Consider the following 22,907-nt stretch of genomic DNA (forward strand, 5'->3'; position numbering starts at 1 on the left):
ACCTCCTTTGCCAGTGTCAAAATATAACAGGTTTCCCCTTTTGGCATCCTCTGGTCTAACACTGAGACTAGGTTCTAAAAAAAGAAGTCTCTGGTTTTGACCAATCAATTCAAACACATATCTTTAGAGTGGACAGGTAGGAACTTAGTTGGATAGCACATTCGTGCACGACAAATAATCCCTGGTGGGAAGTGTCGCACCTGTTGTTTCTACCTGTAAAACATACCATGCCACTAACGCACCGTTTCAATAAATGGCCATGCAATGCAGAATGGAGGATATGAAGGTCGAGACTCTTTGCTTCTTTCGGTAAAGTCACGGTGGGAAAAAAAAAAAAAAAAAAAAAAAAAAAAAAACCAAAGAGTATGGATCCTTGCAGTCACGAAACCTTGAAATCTAGAATGATATGAAACTCAAAGTAACTACAAAAATCCCTGCGAACAGCAAATGGGGAAATGTCCATGTCCATAAACATTAGAACCTCGTAAAAATGTAAATTCCTTACATGCAACCACAAACATGCAAAGAGAAAATTGCAGTGCAATGCAGAAGGCTTTTATTTGTAGTCAGCCACAATTATTCTTTCAGAACATTTGATCAAAAACGGAACAAAACGCAGCTCTATTTCTCAGTAGCACGGGCGGTCATTTTGGTGTAGGTGAGCCCCTTGTAGACGCCACTCAGGGGAACGTCAAAGAGAGCGCCGTTCATGCAGGTGATGCGCAGCAGGGCCGTGTACGGGAGGTCGATGTTTGCACGCCCGATTTTGGCGACAACGGTGACGGTCTTGTGCGGAGGAACCGAGACGGGGAACGTGAGAGTTTCCATCCGCTCCTCAGATTCCTCCAATGCGTGCGTGGTCTCCGAGCTCAAGGTGAAGCTGAACCCGGTCTCCACCTCCACGACCTCAGGGATGCCTGCCGAGACGGTCAGGCTGAAGGTGAACTCGATCTTGTTGGTCGTAGACCACGATGACGTTTTGGTTATCTTCTTGGAACTCTCGAACGTGTAAGACTGCATGACGCTGGTGTTGTTCGTGTACTCCATTTCTTTAATCTCCTCCATCTGCACGTTAGGCAGAACCTGGTGCATAGTTGGGTACTTCATGTTCTGGATAACAGACGACTTGACAGCATTGATGAAAAGGAAGCCCATGGAGTCAATGTCGGCCCCCGCTCGGCCCTGAACGCCCAGGCAGATGCCGGAGCCCACGTCGATCTTGTACTCGGTCTTGAGCCCCCAGTCCGTCATCTTGGCAAAGAACTCGCGGTTGCGGCTCGTTCTGAACTTGATGGCACCCAGACGCGTGCCGGCCCCATTGCCCCACAGGGAGAGCTGCGACATGAACTCGCCCGACTGGAATTCAAACTGCTGAGCAGAGAAGTCCACAGTGCCGAATTTCTGCCTTCGCCCGTCAGTCAGCCACACCTCCACGCCCCTCACTTGCCAGCCTCCAACGCTCACGGAGATTTTCTGCAGCGTGGCCGCATTGTTCCTCCCATCAAACGAGAACGCATTTCCACCTTGGCCTCCAATGATGTGCAGCGTAAATGGGTACGACATTATGTCAACCTGGATAGAGACAGGAGGAAGGGAAAGCATGGCAAGCATGTTTCAAGCCAAGTATTCTTGCCTTATCATTTACAAAACAGAATCAGGACTACAGTTCACTAGCAACTGTAGTTCAGTGTACCATTCGTGTCTTAAAATATTTCGGAAGGACTGAAAAATAGTGGGCACCAAAAGTGCGCAATAGCCATTTTACATGTTGTTAAATCATGTTTTAAATCTTTAGCACGTATGCAGCCACAAGCAAACCTAATCCTTGTCAAAATTATTACCGTTTTAAGATTTAAATTTGTGGAATCAATAGTAAAGGAAAACGTGCACAACACAATGAACTCTCTGCTGATATATTCAATTAGTCCTTCAAGCACAAGCGTGCTCGCTCATGGAACTGCGGGCATTGTTGGTGGCAGAGTATCAAAACTAAATTCCCATACATTTTTCTCCCATCAAACAGCAGGATAGAGTATGGTCCATTCCACAACCCTCGATCCACTCGGCCACAGTAGACCATCATGCAGTGGGGCAATGCAAGAGGGATGCACGTGTCACGTTGCAGTAGCACAAATACCTTTTTCTTTCCACGAACAATGAAAAGCTCGGATAGACGATCCAGGGACTTGGCTGAAGGCGACCTAGACGGGTCATATGAACAGAAGCAGTTGGATTAAGGTAGTGTGGGGAAACCAGCTTAACCCTATAATCCAAGGCAACCAGGTTTGCATGTGCAGATCGCCCAGGCAAGAACCATCCTGGCCGAAAAAAATGAACATCGGAGGTTTTTTAGAGCACAGGCATACTGCAGTGGTCATTAGGTGTTGCATCATATCAGTGCGGAGAAATTTATGACAGCACTGTTTGAAAATGGGTTAAGTTAGACCCTTCTCACCGATTACAAAAGCAGTCCCCTCCGTGAAGAGCAGATGCGGTGTGCCGTCTGTTCCCTCCTTTATATCGAGGGAGCGCACGTCACGTGGTACAATCACGCGGGTTTGCCTTCCCATCCCTGGCCAATCATGGGGGTCGGAGGGAGAAGGCAATCATCGCGAGACAATCAGCATGATGATTCACTAATTGGATGGGTGGCGCTTCCTGCACTCGTTCCTATTCTGCGTGAGACTCCGTTAACGAGCCCAGCCACGTGCGCTAGGGCCTCATAGACGCAATCACGGCCCCCAAATGAGTATGTTGAGAGTCCATTGAGGGAGCTCACATCACGTGACGTAATTACGCGCACGTGACTCCGCCCATCTTCCCCTCCAGGCCAATCATCGGGAGCCAATCAATTCGGAGATTCGCTCATTGCACGCGCGCCCATTGTGTGAGGCGCCGTTCATGAGCCAAGCTACTGGCACGCGCCTCGTTAATGCGATCACGGTCCCGATACCAGGCCGTGAGTCAATTGAGTTGTGTATTCAAGTGATTTAAACGTTTTTAAAATCCTTTATATTAAGTTCGCTTGCTTGCTTGCGTGCTTGTGTGCTTGCTTGCTTGCTTACGATCGTGCAAATCTTTCGGTCGTTTTTTAACCCACTTCCCGTGATCCAATCGAGCTGACATTTTGCACACAGACTCGTTGTGCGTGACAATTTATTTTCGTGAAATTATTTTTTTCCAAAATTTTACACTGTTTAGGGAAAAATAAATAAATATTTAATTACCAATTACTTAATGCTGCCAGACAATCATCTGACCCATAGGTGGCAGCCATCTCAAGCCAGAGGACGAGAGGACTCTAGCCGCCACGCATATAAAGGATTTATAGTGAAAAACTTTGTTTTTACGGGTTAATTTTTTTTCTCTTTAACATGGTCCACACGAAATTGTTCAAATTAGCCTCGCTACCATCACCGTCTGTAATTCATGTTGGTAATAAGTGCCTGATGGATTGAACTGAACGTGCGTCTGGAATTTTTTTAAAATCATTTGTTCAATTGTGGAATGCTTTGATTTGTCTGCTGGCCGGGTCTCCCTTGAACACGTTCCTTCGGAGTGGGCAGGTAGGAACTTGGTTAGACAGCGCATTCGTGTGATCCGTGTCACGCGGCGCAAGCTGTCTGACACAAATCGAGGGCGCGGCTATGCACGTCAAACAGACAGACAAATAATCCCTGGTGGGCAGTGTAGAACTGTTGTTCCTACCTGCCTAAACGCGTTGTCAAACCCGCCACTACCCGACACAGCCAATCAGTAAGGTCTGTCACGTAAACACAACGTGCCAATGTGTTACTCGTAAAGCACTCGTGTATAGTTTAGTGTATAGTAGTGTAGTGTATGGTGAAGTAATATGTGGTGTATAGTGTCGTGTATAGTGTAGTGTATAGTAGTGTATAGTGTAGTGTATAGAAGTGTAGTTTTTTGTGTAGTGTATAGTAATGTAGTGTTTAGTGCAGCGTATAGTGGAGTGTATAGTGTCGTATACTAGTACAGCACACCAGCAAATTTTGTGGTTTAATAATATCCATTTTCTATACTTTTGAGACATACGCAATTACAAAATAATACTTACTACCCAGGAACAAAAGTCGTATTACAGAGTGAGTAATCGTCGCTTGGAGGGGAGACAAAGGTGGCTGGGCTGCGTGTGGTGCTGGCCACCCACCCCACCCCTCGTGTGTGCCCCCCCCTGCACTCTGTTACAAGAGGGTCTTTAGTGCATTGTAAACAGTAAACAAGTGTAATCTATTTGGCGTTTGGAAGCATCTTGACACAACTCGTGTTTTGCTGCCGGACAGGATAGGGGTGAGGCAAAGAAGGAAGCTTGTTCTTTTATCATTTGTGATGTTGGTAAAAAAAGATCATCCCATAGATGTTAGGGATGCTGGGGGGGCGGGATATTTTGTTTGGCTTCACAGGTGGGTTGGTCGCACGACAAACCGCAGGCGGGAAATGTTCGCTGCAGAGGAGGAATCCGATGGGCGATGAAGCTCATTCACAGGCGTCTTAGAGAGGGGATGGAGTAGTATGTGGGCGGTAAGTATTTAATCTGTAGGTGTGAGCCAGTGTGGTGGTGATGGTGGTGGCTGAGGTGAGAGAGGGGTGGGTCGGTTTGGGGAGGGCTAATAAGGGAATGAGCTTAAATTTTGGCTTAAAACTTTCGTGACTGCAGGAATTCACGTTCTTGGTTCTTTCGGTAGAGTCACGTAAATCGAAAACAAAAATAAAAATAATAAAATGAAATTTTAATTGATCAATTAAAATAATAAAGATAAAAATAATTAATTGAAAATAAAAAAATAAAAAACCCACAATAAAAATAGTCAAATTTAATTAAAAATAAATTAAGCTGAACCGAGAAACCCATCGCAGACCAAATCCGCCTCCCCACTCCTGCCGCTGTGCCCCTCCCCCTTTCTCCCCCCCCCCAACTCAACAAAACGATGCTCAAGCGATAGCCGCGTCAAAAAAAGAGTCCCCGTCCGTTCCGCGCGTACCCCGTTGCGTCCGCTTGCGTTTATTATATTTTTGGGTACCAATCAATCCGAAATCAGTGCTACTCTGCGATGTTGAAACGCCAAACGTCAGCACAAAAAAAATCCGTTATCGAAAAATTAAACTTTGAATAGTGCATCGTGTACAGCTCGTCGAGATGAGTCGATTGCCGCATCGCCGACCATCAATAGACTAAAAATGACTGCATCACGGACATTATGCGCCATAAGGTTCAAATATAGAATGCGCGACGTTTCAAAAATGTGGAGTGGAGAGAGGGGGCAGTCGGGATCGAACCCACGATCTCCTGCGTACCAGGCGAGGTAGTTGTCATCCCCTAGCCACTGCGGCAGGAACAATGTGGACCCCCCCCCCGGGACTTCCTCATTCTTGCTACCGCGCGACCCGACTTTGCCATTTGTTTGGCGACAATTTCCCATTAAGCGCACGGACAAACGTTCGATTACGTTGGAATCGATCTGCAGAACGAGGCCATTCTGTGTTGATTCCCAGAATCGACTTGGCCCCCACCGACACGACTTTGCCATTTGTTTGGCGACAATTTCCTGCATGAATGACGAAAAGTGCAGCAAGGAGTTCCCAAAAGTTTTCAACAACACCACAATCCCCAATGTGAGCGGCTACACACTCTATCATCGTCCATACGCTGAGCAGGCAGAAGTCAGAGGCGTTTCGATGGACAATCGATACGTCGTGCCGTACAACCCCTACTTGACGCTCAAGTACAATGCACACATCAACGTGGAAGTGTGCACTTCCCTTCAAGCCATCAAGTACATCTATAAATACATCTTCAAGGGATTCGATTGTGCCAACATTGCTCTCACTTCGAATGGACAGCCGGAACTGCGCTACGATGAAATCACCAATTTCATTGATTGCGGTACGTGAGCGCTCCAGATGCAATGTGGCGGCTCCTCGAGTGGAAGATGCACGATCGCTCGCACATGGTGATGAGACTGCTAGTCCATCTTCCCAACCAACGAACGATAATGTTTCAAGCTGGACACGAGGAGCACAGACCAGTCGCACAAAGTTGGAATCGTGGTTCTTGCTGAACGGAAGCGATCAAGTCGCACGTCCGTGGCTCTACACGGACATCCCGCAGCACTACGTTTAAGTTTAAGGCAACTGGCAGAAGCGGCAGAGAGGAACCGACAAGATCGTGTCCCGCATGTACACGGTGAGCGTCAAAGACGATCAACGTTTCTAACTTCGAATGCTGCTGTAGGATTTTCGAGGCGCGACCAGGTTTGAGTTTCTGTGAACCGTCGACAGAATGGTGTGCTAGAGCTTCAAGGCAGCAGCTTCAGCGCGAGGTCTTCTTGATTCCAACGACGAGTGGGATCGCTGCTTCACAGATGCCGACACCTGCATGATGCAGAAGCAGTTGCGTGAGATGTTTGCTTTCATCTTCTGCTTCTCTCAGCTCGCATCACCTCGCAAGCTGTGGGAGGACCACAAATTGGACTTAACTCTCGACTACATGCGAAGAGATGCCGACGACACCGCCATCAACAAAGCACTTCACGACATCAACAGCGTTCTGCTGCAGCACGGATTCTCTTGCAAAGCAATTGGAAGAAGATGTGTATGAACAAGTTGAGGAAGCAAACGAGGGTGCACGACTTCTCGCGATGCTCAACGAGAAGCAGCTTGACGAGTTCAACAAGATCATCATGGCTGCCGATGACGAGAATGTGACGAACCGATGCTTCTATCTCGACAGTCCCGGAGGTTCGGGCAAGACCTTCCTCTACACAACTCTCATGGCGTACAACCGGAGTCGAGGACAAATTGCACTGCCATTTGCAACGACAGGCATCGCCGGCACAATGCTCAAAGGAGGACGTACTGTTCACAGCGGATTAAAGCTTTCAGTTCCCTTGCTCGACACTTCCGTCTCTTCCATGAGGCATGCATCACCACAAGCCGAAGTTCTGTGCAAAGCTTCGCTCATCATCATCGACGAAATTACTATGCTGCCGAAGAACGGACTTCGCTGCATCGACAAGCTCCTGCACGAGGTGATGGGCAACGATAAACCATTCGGCGGCAAAGTCTACGTTGTAGGCTGCGACTTCTGACAGACTCTTTCCATTGTGCAGCGAGGAAGGCGAACAGACATCGTTGAGTGCTGTACCAAGACAAGCCGGTTGTGGAAGAACTTCATGCAGCTCATGCTTACGACAAACATGCGCAGCAGAAAGGGACAAAATGAGCACAATGAATGGCTGCTTAAAGTTGGGAATCTTCGAAGAGGGCACAATTCAAATCCCCGAGCAGATGGTGGCAACGGAGGATCTCATCAAATCCATCTTCTGCAGCATTGCAGACATGTCTTTAGACGACCTTTCAAAGTGAGTCATTGTAGCACCGACCAATGCACAGACACTCGAAATCAACCGCAAGATTATCGGACAAATGCCTGGCGAACCCACCATCTACTACAGCGCCGATTCTGTCGTGAGCGAAGATCTCAGTGACACAATACATTTCCCAGTAGAGTTTATCAACGACCAGACGCCATCGGGAATGCCACCACACGTCCTGCTGCTCAAGAATGGCGTCATCATCATGCTTCTGTGGAATCTCCACCCAAAGAAATGACTTTGCAACGGCACACGAATGATTGTCGAGGAGCTCACGAGATCTTTCATCAAGGTGCGGATCATCTCCCAGTGTAACCTAGGCGATTCGGTGTTCATTCCCAGAATCGACTTGGCCCAAACCGACACGACATTTGTTTTGCGACTACGACAATTTCCCATTATCCCCACATCCGCTATCACAATCAACAAGTCGCAGGGACAGAGGTTCGATGACGTTGGAATCGATCTGCGGACGGTGGTCTTCTTGCACGGCCAGCTCAATGTCACCTTATCTCGATCCTGCAATCTCAAACAGGTGAAAGTCCGCATCGAATCGAACCCCCGCAAGGACATCTACTTAACGACGAGAGAAAATTCACACGAAATGTCGTTTTCAATTAAGTCTTCCAGATGTAAAATGATATAAGCTTTTAATGAAGAAATTAAATGTTCTACTTCAAAACATAACATTCAGAGATCTTTAATTTTCAAACTTAAAAACGGAGCATCGGGTGCTTGCGAGAATGCGTCGTTCGTGTGCAAATTTTGTGACTTTCCCAGCCGAAGGCCGGAAATGCTTTTGTGAGGGGGTGCGTGCGGCGCCCCCGAACAACTAGTTCATAATATTTGTGTGCAGAAAACTAATATTTCTGTTTGTTAATTCTTTCTCTAAACTGACGTACATGGAAACCTGCTATTTTCATAATCACCCTGTATTTATTTAAATGTTTTGTTTTTGTGTGCTCTCAACTAATATTTCGCATGTAACTTTGCCATTATTAATATTTCCTATTGTGCCAAAAGACGTTGACAGAAAACTATTTTTTAAATACTCACCTTGCAAATATTAAATTCATATTGTCTGTGTGCTGACAACTAAGCTTTCTAAATTCCCTTGGATTTTTTAAAATGTATTTATTAATGTGTCTAAGTCCTCGTGTGTGTGAGAGTCCATGTGCGTGTCTGCCACCATGTGTGTGTGTCTACGTCCGTGTGTGTGTATCAGTCGATGTGTTTGTGCATTAGTTGCTATCTCTGTGTGTCAGTCTATGTGTGTGTGCGTGGTGTGTGTATAAAAAATAATAATTAACTATTAGGTTACTACATTTTAAATACTAACGTGTGTCTAAGTCCATGTGTGCGTCTGAGTCCACTAGTATGTGTGTGAATCGATATGTGTGTGTGTCAGTCGATGTGTGTGTGTGGCTCCATGTGAGTGTGCAAGTGCATTTCTTTGTGTGTATGTAGGTGCATGTGTGTGTGTAGTCCATGTGTGTGCGTTACTCCATGCGTGTGTATCTAAAGTCGATGTCTGTGTGTCTGACTCCATATAGGTGTGTGTGTATAAGTCGATGTCTTTGTGCGTGTGGGTCAGTGTCTGTAAGTGTGTAAGGAGTTGAAACTGGAGCGTGCCACAAAGAGGTGGGGCCTTACCATCAGCCCCACCAAAACTAAGCACCTGCCTGGGTATTTTGTATCATAGGACACTCCACCCCCACAACTCCCAATCGATGATGGGGCAGTTGTGGAGAGTTTCACATACCTGGGCAGTGTGCTCATGACCGGCTCCGGTTTAACAGCAGAGGTCTCACTCCGAATCAGTCGAGCGGCAATATATTTTCATCGGTTGTGTAACGCTGTGTGGAAGCTACCTGGTCTGTAGCTCCGCACGAAGCTTCAGGTCTTCTCGGCCACGGTCATTCCCTCCCCTCTCTACGCTTGCGAAACGTGGACCCCTCTAATGGAGCATCTTCGCCGGTTAGAAACATTTAGGCTGGCCTGCCTGCGATCCATCCTGGGTTTAACCTGCAGGCTGGATTGTGTGAGGAGCTCACAAATCCTTGAAAGATCTGGGCAAAGTCCCATTGGTGAGCTCCTCCGGCGGGCAAGGCTGCGTTGGTTGGGTCATGTAGCCCGCATGCCCAGCCACCGTATGCCTAAACAGCTTTTTTTCGGCCGGATCGAGGGGGCTAAACGGGCGCGGCACGGGCTAGAGAAGAGATGGAATGATGTGGTACAGGAGGACGTGGAGCTGAGTAGACTTGCCGATGACTGGTACCAGCGGTGTCAAGATCGTCCTCAGTGGAGGAGGTTCGTGAAGGACGCTACTGGGCAGTTGGAGGCAGTCGCCCTCCAACAACAACGGAGGGTGGAGGAGTGACGCTCACAACAACGAGCGGAGCGCCGGGTGGATAAAACGCAGCAAGTTGGCACAGTAGGGGGCACAGGCGGTGCATCAGCCAGTCATCTAAGTCGAACCGTGGCACCGTTACCTCCTGCCAGCGGGCGTTCGAAACTTCACGTGGCCTCAAGGTGCACATGGCCTGGCACAAGCGTCGTGGTGACGTCACCGCCACTTAGTTGCGAATGGCGGTTATTTCTAAAGCAGCGAGGGTGACCCGGGGTAAAAAAAAAATATTCAAATATTTCACCTGGAAAATGTCCCCTCAGATGGAACATCGAATTAGCAAGAGAGGGTGTTCAGGGTGCCATTTGACGCACGTAAAAAAAAAACTAGAATGACCATCATGGAGAATAAAAAAAAATCTTCAAAATGCAACCCATCATTCTGATTACAACACAAAAAAAACCGCCAAACAGAAATACAGGTTACGTGGGTTCTGCCAGTCATACAAGCCATGAACAACGCATCCCACCAGCTCTCGCCTGAGCCCAAGATTGATCTGGTTTGGTCAGTAAGCCACTTGAGCTATGTACTTTTACATCGTCTGCTCTAGATTGACGAACTCATTTTTTGAGAACTGCAGGTTATTGTTGCGTTTGGTTTGTTGTCCTTCCCCGCACTACTTTCGGTGCCAAAGAAGTTCAACGTACACATACACGACGACAAACTCCCTACCACCCAATTCGGGAGTCGGAAAACTGCAGCTCCAGGGCGGCGTACGGCTTTTTGGCAAAAGGCTCAAAATTCCAGGATGGGTCATGGGAGTCTACAGACAAATTCCATCTCAGATGTCACAATGAGATTCAAGCAATTTGTCGCATTGGGAAATGCAATTACAGGACATCATGAAATATCTACAACTATGCTAAACATTTTATTTTATTTTACCAGGTATTGCCCACTGAGCTGTGTATCTCTTTTTCAGACGTGACCCGACCACGAATGATAGCTCAACGAAGTGGCTTATCACGTGGAAATGTATTGCAGCCGAGCACTCTAAATGCATGAAGCTGATTATAAATGTGAAGGTGAAAACCAGAGGACCCGGAAAAAAAACATCACGAGAACACGGAGAGAGAAAGATGCCAACTGCAAATATACATGCGTCACGGTCGGAGTAAAATCCACAACTTCCTGTATACCGGGCGAGGCAGATAGCATCTCACCACCGTGGCACCAAATCCATTGCTCTGCCTTACCATAGCCACCAACTTGTTCGCTGAGCTGTGGTAGGATGAGTCTATCTCTCGATACTCATCTCACGAATGAGCCACTGCAGCTGAGCCTCAGCGAGTTTGTTTATTTATTAATAACTAATTTCTTTAAACGTATAAATATTTTTAAAAGGAATAAGCTCATTCGGTACATTTTGTTCATTTAAAAGGGAGTACAGTAGCTGTGTTCACCTTGAGGCTGCTGTTTGCGCACCTCAGAGTGCAGGTTCACATTCCAGGCAGTGTCTCGAGATGTCAATGACGACAATGAAACTATTTGAAGAATTTTACTTCCTCCTTCACCGTCGCTATAAGAGAGACGTCCTGGATCAGCGTCGCGCGTTCTGCCTGCGGTGTCTGGAGACGTCGAGCGGCTTCAGCTGCCCGCAGTGCCAAGCGGCGTTCCCTGTGCGACCCCAGCTGAGGAGGAACGTGGCCCTCGCCAACTTGGTGGAGCAGCTCAGAGCTGGAGACGGGATGGCCGCGGCCGTCATGTGTGACAACTGCGGCGGCAGCCAGACCCCTGCAATGAGGACCTGCCTGAGATGTGAGATGTCCTTCTGTGCGACGCACTTGAGGCCTCACGTGGAGAATCCCAGGCTGAGAGACCACGTCCTGGTGGCTCCCACCGCGAACCTGGCGAAGCGAAAGTGCCGGCAGCACGGACAGGAGCTCATTCTTTACTGTGAACAGGACGAGAGCCCGGTCTGCACACTCTGCACCGTTGCTCAGGAACACAGAGGGCATGAGGTCGTTCCAGTGGAAAATGCACAACAGACAAAACAGGTGAGATATAAATTGCTGCTATAATCCAAAATCCCGCAGTATAACTGCATAACTCTGTGTAATGTTAAACTAGAGAGTCTGTATCTTGACTTAAATACGTTTTTCTCCTAGTGACGATTGCTTGTGTTGCGTTTGAAACAGCATGATATATATATATATATTTATATCTAGATGACTTTACCGAAAGACCCAATAATATAGAGAGTGTATTTTTCACTTATATTTGCACATTATTAGGTAAGTCCTGTTGTGTCAGCATTGTGATGGCCACTCAATTCACTTTGGGCAACACTGATTGTGAAAAACTGGCACAAGATAGACAGCAGAGACACGGAAGGTGGCCATGTTGATTTGAACGGATGGCAAAGCTGGGTGTTCTATGGTTTAGTCATAAGACAGAGCGCTTTGTAGCATGGCTGGCAAAGATGTAAAATACACTTGGCGTGATAAGATTTGTACCCCGAGAGTACCAACGATGGGCGGAGAGAAATTTGGAGTAACGCGAGACGCTTCAAAAGTGCACTGACCGTGGACTTACAAAGAGGCAAACGGATGGCCATTCCAGTGGGAGTGGCAAGGCCGTCGGGCACGGTTTGATCATCAGTGTCATCCTAGATTCAACTTTATCCTTCGATCGTCAAACCAATCATAACATCAGTTCATTTAACTGTCACCTGAAGCCTCTCAGACACCTACGTCCTCTCATCTCCACTGAAACTGCCGACACATTGGCATGTTGCATAGTTGGGTCTCGACTATTGCAACTCCGTCCTAGTTCGGTCCTCCTCTGGCAACCTCAAAACTTTAAAGACTACAAAACAACCTGGCACGCGTCGTCATTGGCAGCACTCATCCCCGTCTCGACTCACTCGCCTGTCTCCGTGCCCTCCACTGGCTACCTATTGCCAGCAGGGTCACATACAACATCGCCTGCATCTTCCACCGCGCCTTCACATCTGCCTGCCCCCCGTACCTCTCTTCATTATTGACAACTTGCAGCTCAGCACACGGCAGATGCCTTCGCAGTGCGACTCACGACCTCCTCTTGATGCTAAGATCCAGGATGGTCACGTCTATGCGCCGCTTCTTGGTGGCTGCCCCAACAGTCTGGAGCACCATCCCTCTGCACATTCGCAGCATCACCTCAATCGTCTCCTTCAAGAGAAACTTAAAAACTCACCTCTACAGCCACGCTTTTGAGTGACTGAGCTTCGCTCCGCACCTCTGAGTTGCGGCCGTTATGTCCGCAATTTACGCGCATTATAAATTGCATTATTATTATTGATTGAGGCAGATTTATATTTGATTATGTTACAAGATTTCGTGACAGAACATTGGCGTGGATATCTCGGGGGGTTATGTTTATCGGTTCCGCTAGATTCCATTATTTGGCAAAACAGGAGAAAACTCGAGCGTGCGAGTGGGGCACCCTTTCAATGAACCTCGCTGTGATCCGGCCCCCTGCCTGGGACAGGAGTGTAGTGCTGCCCACCGAAGACCACCTCGTCAGCCTGGGAGGTTGGACGTTTCAAAGGGGCGATGATGATTATCTCTGGGCGATCCAGGAAACCTGCCTGCAGATGATGATGACAATGATGGGAGTCACCAAACACCGCGTATTTGTCTACCCCGTGTATAGAAGGCGCTCAGACGCGAGATGACGGAGAGAGAGAAGAAGAAGACTACGGCAGAATCACGGACACAGCAGCTCAGGGGCGCCTACAATCGCGTGCAGGTACAGAGAGACACGCAGACACGTGCAGATTTAGACAGACATGCAAACAATATATGTACTTAAGATACTTGGCATAAGGGTGCCCATGAATATTCTCGCTAAATCCTCATTTCGTTATCAAAAATAACACCACCTGCCTCTTCGTACGGAGTCACGAGACCGTGGCCGTGTCGAAGTCCTTCACGAAGTCGCATCGCGCTGCGTCGCGTTGCGTTTCGAGAGCGCGCCGCGAATATCCCCGTGCAGGAGTCTCTGCGTGGGACCAAGGCGCGGATCAGCCGAGAGTTTGAGCGCCGGAGGGAGCAGCTGAAGGAGGAGGAGAGGGAGGCGCTGGAGCGCGTGGACGAGGAGGGCCGCTCCGTGCTGTCCCGCATCCAGGCGGACATCGCTCGCTACGAGAGCAGAGCACGCGGCCTGGAGCGGGAGATCAACCAGCTGCTCGCCGCCCTCGACGTGAAGGACCCGCTCTCCTTCCTGCAGGTGGAACCACCTCCATACACGCGTTTTTTCCAGATCGCGGGGGCCTGCGCCCCTAACCCCTGCGATGTGGATGGGTCGACTGTATTTAGAGTTTGCGTTTCTCTCTCTCTCTCCCCCCGTGGTCGCGTAGATTTTGTCTCTGGGTCCTCTGGTTTTAGATTCAACATCACGCGTTTAAAGTATTTGGCTGCTAATGCAAAAGTCCACGTGATAAGCCAATTCGTTGAGCTATCATTCGTGGCCACGTCAATTCTGAAAAATAGCGACTTGGCCAAGTGTGCCTTATCTGGTAAAATACAAAGTTGAGTTTATTCAGAGTTCGAAACATGAGATGTCGAACTTTTATGTAACCATTTGTTTAGGTGCTAGAGTAGACCTGCAGACAGTGGCTTTGTCATTTGTTGGGGTCTGTCTTTGTCCAGTTAAACGAGCCCTGTTTTTGATTAAAAAAAAACTAAAATAGGAATAGGCTTAAAAGTACAAAGGCTGCAAGTATCAAAGAATGAATATCTCTAGTTGAGTGGTGATGACCTTGTAATAGGTATCTGTTTGGTGTTTGAACATCTTAATTTCCATAAAGGATAAAGCCTCTTCTGATTTTTTTCCTAATTTCGATATTGGCAATTAGGTTCCATAGATAACCCTGTTTGTGCACCATTCTGCGTTTGTAGGTATTTGTTAATTCCTTGATGTCAGGCTCTACCGTAAACAGTAGGTGACTGTATAGAGGTAGGGCGTCTGTTTATGATGTCAATGTTAATGTGAAATGCGGGTTTGTGTTTTTCAGGATCCCCTACATGAGAGTCTCAGGTCAGTACCAACCCAGACTCAAACTCGAGCTCTGTCTGCCACCTGGTGGACAAATCAGTGAACTGTCATGATGTGAATCCTAATAAACCCAAATGTATGCAGTTGTAATCCCGTATGGTCAATTGTATCCCATACAGGAAGTCCTCGGGTTACACGCATAATTTGTTCCTGAGACTCGTTCGTAAGTCGAACGGTTCCGTAAGTCGGAAAACAGTAATGCACCGTATTTAGATGCCGACAAAGTCAGTGTTATAAAATGTGTTACTGTTCAACAAAAAGGGAAGCATTGTTAAACTCATAGTTAGGAAGAAATGTTGTACATTTTCATCTAACACTGTAAAAAAATACGGTATAGGAAATTAAACATACAATAAATTAACGTAAATATATATGTATTTTTCAGTTTTTTATTACTTTGATGCAAGCTTGTATTCAGAAGCGTGGGGGGCAAATAGTAACCACAACAAATGGGGCACGCGCGCATGTACACACACACACAAAGACAACGATCCCCCGTGTAGCCTTGACAGACTGTAGGGTCAAGTGCTGTTAGCGAGCAATTATGAAGGTGGTACGGCACACGAGGGGTGGGTGGCCAGCACCAGAGTCGACCTAGGGGAGGCCCCGGATCAGTTCAGATAATCATCACTGACACACACACACACACACGTAAACACTCACTTCCAGCGTGAGTCCGACTCATTACATCTCGTGGAGGATAACTCATCTGAACATCTTCTTGGTTCTTTCGGTAAAGTCACGTAGAAGGGAAGTAATAAAATAATAAAAATAAAACATAATAAAACAATTCTCACGACGTTTCGGCCACAACGCAAGTAGCCGTCCTCAGGCGAAGAATGAAACAACACCAAGCTTGGAGCGTATATTTAAGCTGGGTTAGAGGGGGGGAGGTGGGAAGAAGAGCGCCTAGACAAAGTAATTTGCATATCAAGAGGAATTCAGCATATGGAAAATGCGTAGGAGGTGGGCGGGGGGGGGGGGTTCCAAATCAATACTATGCCCGTGCATTATGCAGGATTAGCAGCATCAAAGGGGGGGGGGAGGGGGGTAGCATTAACAAAGGAAAGGAATGTTAATAGTATGTAGCTGCAGTTACTAAACAACCACGTAAAAAAAAACTAAAGTATAAACTGCATAACAAACTAAAGTATAAACTACATAGCATCATCAGTATACTTACTATACTCTACAATAAGCTGAGTTACTAACAGTAAGTAATACATAAAAAATTCTACGTTGTAAAAAATTATATAATATGCTTCCATCTAAACTTTATTCTCTTACATCACACGCGTCTATACCGTACTATATACTGCCATAGACAAACCCAACATTAAATTACATACTGTATTGCTATAAACCACCCTATACCTTATACATTTTAATATAACACTATGTATTATTATACCCACCCTAATGTGTATCGAAATGGTTTATTACGTCCTTCCAGTGATTGCTAAGCCAGAATCCATCTTCTCGGTTAAAATTGTCTCTGTGTTTGTATATGTGGATCGCCTCATGAACGAATCTCTCATGATAGCCAGATGGCTTGCAGAGAACCTCTGTCTTGGAGAAGTCAATGTCATGTGAGCCCACTGAGTTGTAACAGTGATCTGCCACGGCTGAGGTGTTTGTCCTACCGTGTTTCAGGTCAGCTTTATGTTCACGGATGCGGTCCGAGACATGTCGTTTGGTTTCCCCAATGTAACTGCTACCACAGAGGCAACTTAGTTTGTAGACACCAGGGTACTGTATGTCTGGAACCACATCTTTTACAGACGGTACCAGATCACGGATTTTATGTACTGTGTTGAATCGGACCTGGATCTTGTGTTTAATCAGGATTTTGGAGATCTTTTTTGTGACCCCAGCAATGTAGGGTAAGGTGATGGTCTTGAAAGGCTCCTCAACAGGATCCTTCTTGATGGTTGGAGTGATGGCTTTGCGGATTGTGTAGTCGGAGTAACCATTAGCCTTAAGAGCTTGGCGTACGTGTTTGAGTTCACTGGAAATGTGTTCATGGTCGGAGATGCATTGGGCTCTATGATATAGAGTCTTGATGAGGGAATTTTTCTGGGATGGATGGTGGTGGGAATCCGGTTTTAGATAAGCATCCGTATGGGTGGCTTTCCTGTAGACAGAGTGGCTCATTGAACCATCAGGTCTCCTTTTGATTAGGACATCCAAAAAGGGTAGCTTGCCATCATTTTCGACTTCCATGGTGAATCTGATGGCTGGGTGTATGGAATTGATGTGGTCGAGAAATTGGTCTAGAGCAGGCCGGCCATGTGGCCAGATGACAAAAGTGTCGTCTATGTACCTCTTCCATAAGTCGAAATGGTGGCAAGTCGAAAATGATGGCAAGCTACCCTTTTTGGATGTCCTAATCAAAAGGAGACCTGATGGTTCAATGAGCCACTCTGTCTACAGGAAAGCCACCCATACGGATGCTTATCTAAAACCGGATTCCCACCACCATCCATTCCAGAAGAATTCCCTCATCAAGACTCTATATCATAGAGCCCAATGCATCTCCGACCATGAACACATTTCCAGTGAACTCAAACACGTACGCCAAGCTCTTAAGGCTAATGGTTACTCCGACTACACAATCCGCAAAGCCATCACTCCAACCATCAAGAAGGATCCTGTTGAGGAGCCTTTCAAGACCATCACCTTACCCTACATTGCTGGGGTCACAAAAAAGATCTCCAAAATCCTGATTAAACACAAGATCCAGGTCCGATTCAACACAGTACATAAAATCCGTGATCTGGTACCGTCTGTAAAAGATGTGGTTTTAGACATACAGTACCCTGGTGTCTACAAACTAAGTTGCCTCTGTGGTAGCAGTTAAATTGGGGAAACCAAACGACATGTCTCGGACCGCATCCGTGAACATAAAGCTGACCTGAAACACGGAAGGACAAACACCTCAGCCGTGGCAGATCACTGTTACAACTCAGTGGGCTCACATGCCATTGACTTCTCCAAGACAGAGATTCTCTGCAAGCCATCTGGCTATCATGAGAGATTCGTTCATGAGGCGATCCACATATACAAACACAGAGACAATTTTAACCGAGAAGATGGATTCTGGCTTAGCAATCACTGGAAGGACGTAATAAACCATATCGATACCCATTAGGGTGGGTATAATAATACATAGTGTTATATTAAAATGTATAAGGTATAGGGTGGTTTATAGCAATACAGTATGTAATTTAATGTTGGGTTTGTCTATGGCAGTATATAGTACGTTATAGACGCGTGTGATGTAAGAGAATAAAGTTTAGATGGAAGCATATTATATAATTTTTTACAACGTAGAATTTTTTATGTATTACTTACTGTTAGTAACTCAGCTTATTGTAGAGTATAGTAAGTATACTGATGATGCTATGTAGTTTATACTTTAGTTTGTTATGCAGTTTGTACTTTAGTTTTTTTTTACGTGGTTGTTTAGTAACTGCAGCTACATACTATTAACATTCCTTTCCTTTGTTAATGCTACCCCCCTCCCCCCCCCCTTTGATGCTGCTAATCCTGCATAATGCACGGGCATAGTATTGATTTGGAACCCCCCCACCCACCTCCTACGCATTTTCCATATGCTGAATTCCTCTTGATATGCAAATTACTTTGTCTAGGCGCTCTTCTTCCCACCTCCCCCCCTCTAACCCAGCTTAAATATACGCTCCAAGCTTGGTGGTGTTTCATTCTTCGCCTGAGGACGGCTACTTGCGTTGTGGCCGAAACGTCGTGAGAATTGTTTTATTATGTTTTATTTTTATTATTTTATTACTTCCCTTCTACGTGACTTTACCGAAAGAACCAAGAAGATGAATCCCTGCAGTCACGAAAGCTTTAAATCGAAATTCATCTGAACATATTAGTTCTGCGGTTCAGTTTGCAATTGCGAGTTCGCGTTTTAAGTCAATGTTATTTTTTTAAATTTTGAATGGAATGTGGTTCATAAGTTGGGGCATTTATAAGTCAAGGACTGCCTGTCTTGCCCAAAATGTAGAGAGACATGGACCCTCATGAGACTCTGTGTGTCCTGTGCTGTGAGTGTAGAGAGACATGGACCCTCATGGGATTCTGTGTGCCCTGTGCTGTAAGTGTAGATAACTTTTACCCTTATGGGATTCTGCGTGTCCTGTGTTGTGTGTGTAGAGGAACATGGAACCTCATGAGACTCTGTGTGTGTCCTGTGGTGTGAGTGCAGGAGGAGCTCCATCTCCCAGGAGACTCAGGATGACCCAGCCCCCGTCTCCCACGGTCTGAACCTCGCAAAAGTCATCTCAGTGGGCGGCGTCCAAACTAAACTTCTGCCTTTTCTCGGTACGTCCCTCTGCCACGTGGAACTTCGTTATACTCCATCACAGACTCCGGATTGCAGATAAATCCCACCCATTTGGAGGTCGTCCTTTATTTTACCCCGGGCTTGAGAGCATTCATGGCAAGGGAGACCTGAGTGCATTCAGGACAGGAAACGGGCACCGAGGTTCTGGGTGAAAGATTGTCAACAGCACGATGGGTCTTGCTCATCAAGAGGTGCAAACAACAATAACAGCAACATGACAGTGCGTTTCTTGAGAGCAATAAGGCGACTTTGTAGGCTACGGATGAAGTACGTCCCATTCCTGTCACCCTCATTCAGACGTTGACAATCACGCTTGGGTGCAGTGGGTGCACGGTTCGTTGAGGAAAATGGCCGCTAGGTGAGAATTAAGATGAACGTGAGCCCAAATGTTAAGTAACCTCCAATTAAAGCTTTCGTGACTGCAGGAATTCATATCCTTTTGGGTCTTTCGGTAAAGTAACGTAGATAGGTACAAATTAATAAAACTAATACATATGTTTATTTATTATAAGTAAACATAAGTAACCTATTTCTGTTAGGACGCTCACTAGCAGGCAAAATTGGGATTAAACTGTGAACATAAATAACGAAGTGCAGGATGGAGACTGCAGCTGTTTCATCATCATCGCGATGGCAGCCTTCACAACCGGGGACTGAAAAAGGTGCAACGGAATCCCCACCCATTCACCCACCCAATCACTCACTCACCCATCCACTCACACTCTTACCCACCCACCCATCAATCCCCCACTCACTTACCCACCCATCAACCCACCCACTTACTCACCCACCCAACCACTCACACTCTTACTCGCCCACTCACTTAACCACTCACCCATCCACCCACCCACTCACTCACACTCTCACTACCTCACCCACTCACTCTATCCCCCACTCACCTACTCAACCACTCGATCACCCACACAACCACTCACTCACTTACTAACCCAAAAGCAAAGAACCCCGTGTAGCCTTAACAGACTTTTGGGGCAAGTGCTGTTAGCGAGCATCTATGAAGGCCGGCAGGGTACACGATGGGGTGGGTGGCCAGCACCACGCCCGGCCGCCTTTGTCTCTCTAGTGGCGACGTTTACACACCGCACCAGGTACTCATTTGAGGCTGAGTCGACCTAACGAAGCCCAGGACCGGTTCAGGTAATCGTCACCGGTGTTGGCCGTGAGTGGGAATCGAACTCGGGTCGACGGGTTCGTAGCGCAGAGCGCCTATCGCTACGCTGAGGCTGATATCGTCTTCATCATCGTCGCGTTGACATTAATAGCGGCAGCCGAGTACTCTGAACGCGCGTTCCTAAATGCGGAGGGGCAACAGCAGAGGACCTGGAGATCTTCGGGCATCGAAATTAATTTAATTAAAGTAAAAACTTTACACCGTTGTGACGGGGTGGACAGCAGATGGCAGCGCAGCGTGAACCACTGTTGTACTGCACCTTTACGCTTCTACGTTCACCATCCCCACCATCGCCAACGCGCACCGACGAGAGCGGTGAAGTATGGTCAAATAACCTCCCACCCCAGGACGTGCACTGACGAGAGGAGGCGCTCATCCAGCAACGGAGTGAGATAATGTCTGTGGTGGCTATTGTACAGGCGTCGTGTTTGTAGAGACGCGAAACTAACGAATATTAGTATGTGTACATTAATATGAACGAATACTGTATGCATGTGTCATGCACGTGATAATCACAGTGTTATGTATCAATGTATCACGTACTGCAGTAGGACCACAACAACACAACACCAGCGTGTGTGTGTGTACACGCCACGTGTCTGTGTGTGTGTACACGCCACGTGTCTGTGTGTGTGTACTCGCCACGTGCACTGCTCGTGCCGCTACTGCGCACGCGTCGCCGTGACCGCTGTGCGAGCGTCTTCGCTGTCCTCGCCACAGATGGACGCTCACCGACTCTGGACACGAACTCAGCCCACGACGGCCTCCAGATTTCCATGGATCTCAGGACGGTGACGCTGACCGCTGCACCCCAGGGTCGCCCCCATCACCCACACCGCTTTGATGGCTGGCACCAATCCCTGTGCTCTGAGAGCTTCTCGTCGGGTCAGCACTACTGGGAGGTGGATGTGGGGAGCGCGGAGTGGTGTTGGGTTGGAGTCGCGTACAGGACGATCCCACGGAGAGGGCGTGGTAATGAGTGCCGCTTGGGAGGGAGCGACGTCTCCTGGTGTCTACGGAAATATGGCGACAGCTTCTTAGTGCTGCATGGCGGGGTGCGGACCTCACTGTCGGTGCCGCAGCCTCCGCGGAGAGTCGGGGTTCACCTGGACTGGGACGCGGGGCTGCTGTCGTTTTACAGCGCCGACTCCATGGCGCTGTTGCACTCATTTCATACAACTTTCACTCAGCCCCTACACGCTGGGCTGGGAATAGGGTATTCGAGGGTTTCCGGGGTTTTGGGGATTTTTAAGTCGTTTTATAATTTAAATGGTGATTCAGTGAGGATTGTGGATCTGAGTGGTGCGTCCTGAGGGAGGTGACCACGAACAGCGCAGAGGGCAGACGCCACGACGCACGGCGCTCGCCACCCTCGTCACTGTCACTCAACTGGCTGGTGGTTGAGCGTAAACAATCATCAGAACCTTTCTAGGGGGGGGGGGGGGTTGATAAAATAAGTACCGCTCTGTGTGAAGTCAACGTGGATGTATGCACCCTGCCAGAGGAGTGTGACTGTAGTGTAGGAGTGTGACTGTAGTGTAGGGGTGCAGTGATTAGCAATGGTGAACTGGGATGTGTTTATACACTGGGGGTGTCATGGGTTGTTGGAGATAGACAACAACAATAATATTAATTTTAAAAAGTGTAAATGTACGTCGGTGGCATTGTAACGCTTGTATCGTCGATTCTACAATAAAAATACAGAACACAAACAACAACAATGTAGTTGTGTTCAGCGCCATTCGTGTTCACTGCATCCCGCAACGCCGTTCATTAATTAAACACGAGGACCAAATCCTCTACACAGCCACTGCCAAGCAAATTAAATCTACAAATTAATAAACTAATAAAGAGACGGCGCCAAACACAAAAGGCGCCAACAATGTCCGAGCTGTTCAAGTCATCTGCTGCTGCGTCATCGGCGCCTCTGACGTCACCACGCCCCCCCCCCCCCCACGGGTTGACGTCACCACGTCACCCCGCCCCCTCTATCCCCACCCCCACGTGCTCCCCCCACGCCCCACCCCCTCACCACTGCACCGTCTATGAACCAGGGCTGAACGTCTTCTTGGTTCTTTAGGTAAAGTCACGTAGAAGGAAAATAATAAAAATAAAACATAATAAAATAATTCTCACGACGTTTCGGCTACAACGCGAGCAGCCGTCCTCAGGTGAAGAATGAAACGCCACCAAGCTTGGAGCGTATATTTAAGCTGGGTTGGAGGGGGAAGAAGAGCGCCTTGACAAAATAATTTGCATATCAAGAGGGATTTAGCATATTTATGGGAAATGCGTAGGAGGTGGGCGGGGGGTTTTCAAAGTCATTATGCCCATGCATTATGCAGGATTAGCAGCATCAAAGGGATGGGGTAGGGGGTAGCATTAACAAAGGGAGGGAATGTTAATAGTATTTAGAAGCAACGAAACATATCAATGGGAGAGCGGTGACAGGAGACCCGCAGCGGAGCAAATAATCCATTCCCTACGGAGAACACAAGATACACAGTCAAT

At 47.4% G+C, this 22,907-nt stretch overlaps 1 protein-coding gene and 1 pseudogene across 2 annotated transcripts; one reads left to right on the forward strand and one right to left on the reverse strand.

Moving 5' to 3' along the window:
* Positions 1-539: 539 nt before the first annotated feature.
* Positions 540-2,585, reverse strand: LOC144733108 (aerolysin-like protein; annotated as a pseudogene). Its single transcript, XR_013588310.1, has 3 exons — positions 2,456-2,585; positions 2,138-2,201; positions 540-1,572 (listed from the first exon to the last, which is right to left on the reverse strand). The product of XR_013588310.1 is annotated as an aerolysin-like protein (transcript).
* Positions 2,586-11,471: 8,886 nt separating this feature from the next.
* Positions 11,472-21,724, forward strand: LOC144733126 (E3 ubiquitin-protein ligase TRIM58-like). Its single transcript, XM_078614890.1, has 6 exons — positions 11,472-11,795; positions 13,435-13,530; positions 13,777-14,010; positions 14,798-14,820; positions 19,070-19,185; positions 21,117-21,724. Exons 1-6 carry the CDS (start codon positions 11,487-11,489, stop codon positions 21,707-21,709), a joined length of 1,371 nt encoding a protein of 456 aa, XP_078471016.1. The 5' UTR covers positions 11,472-11,486; the 3' UTR covers positions 21,710-21,724.
* The last annotated feature ends 1,183 nt before the right edge of the window (positions 21,725-22,907 follow it).

Source organism: Lampetra planeri, chromosome 45 (assembly GCF_965212315.1).
Source record: "Lampetra planeri chromosome 45, kcLamPlan1.2.h2, whole genome shotgun sequence".
NCBI classification, from domain to species: domain Eukaryota; kingdom Metazoa; phylum Chordata; class Hyperoartia; order Petromyzontiformes; family Petromyzontidae; genus Lampetra; species Lampetra planeri.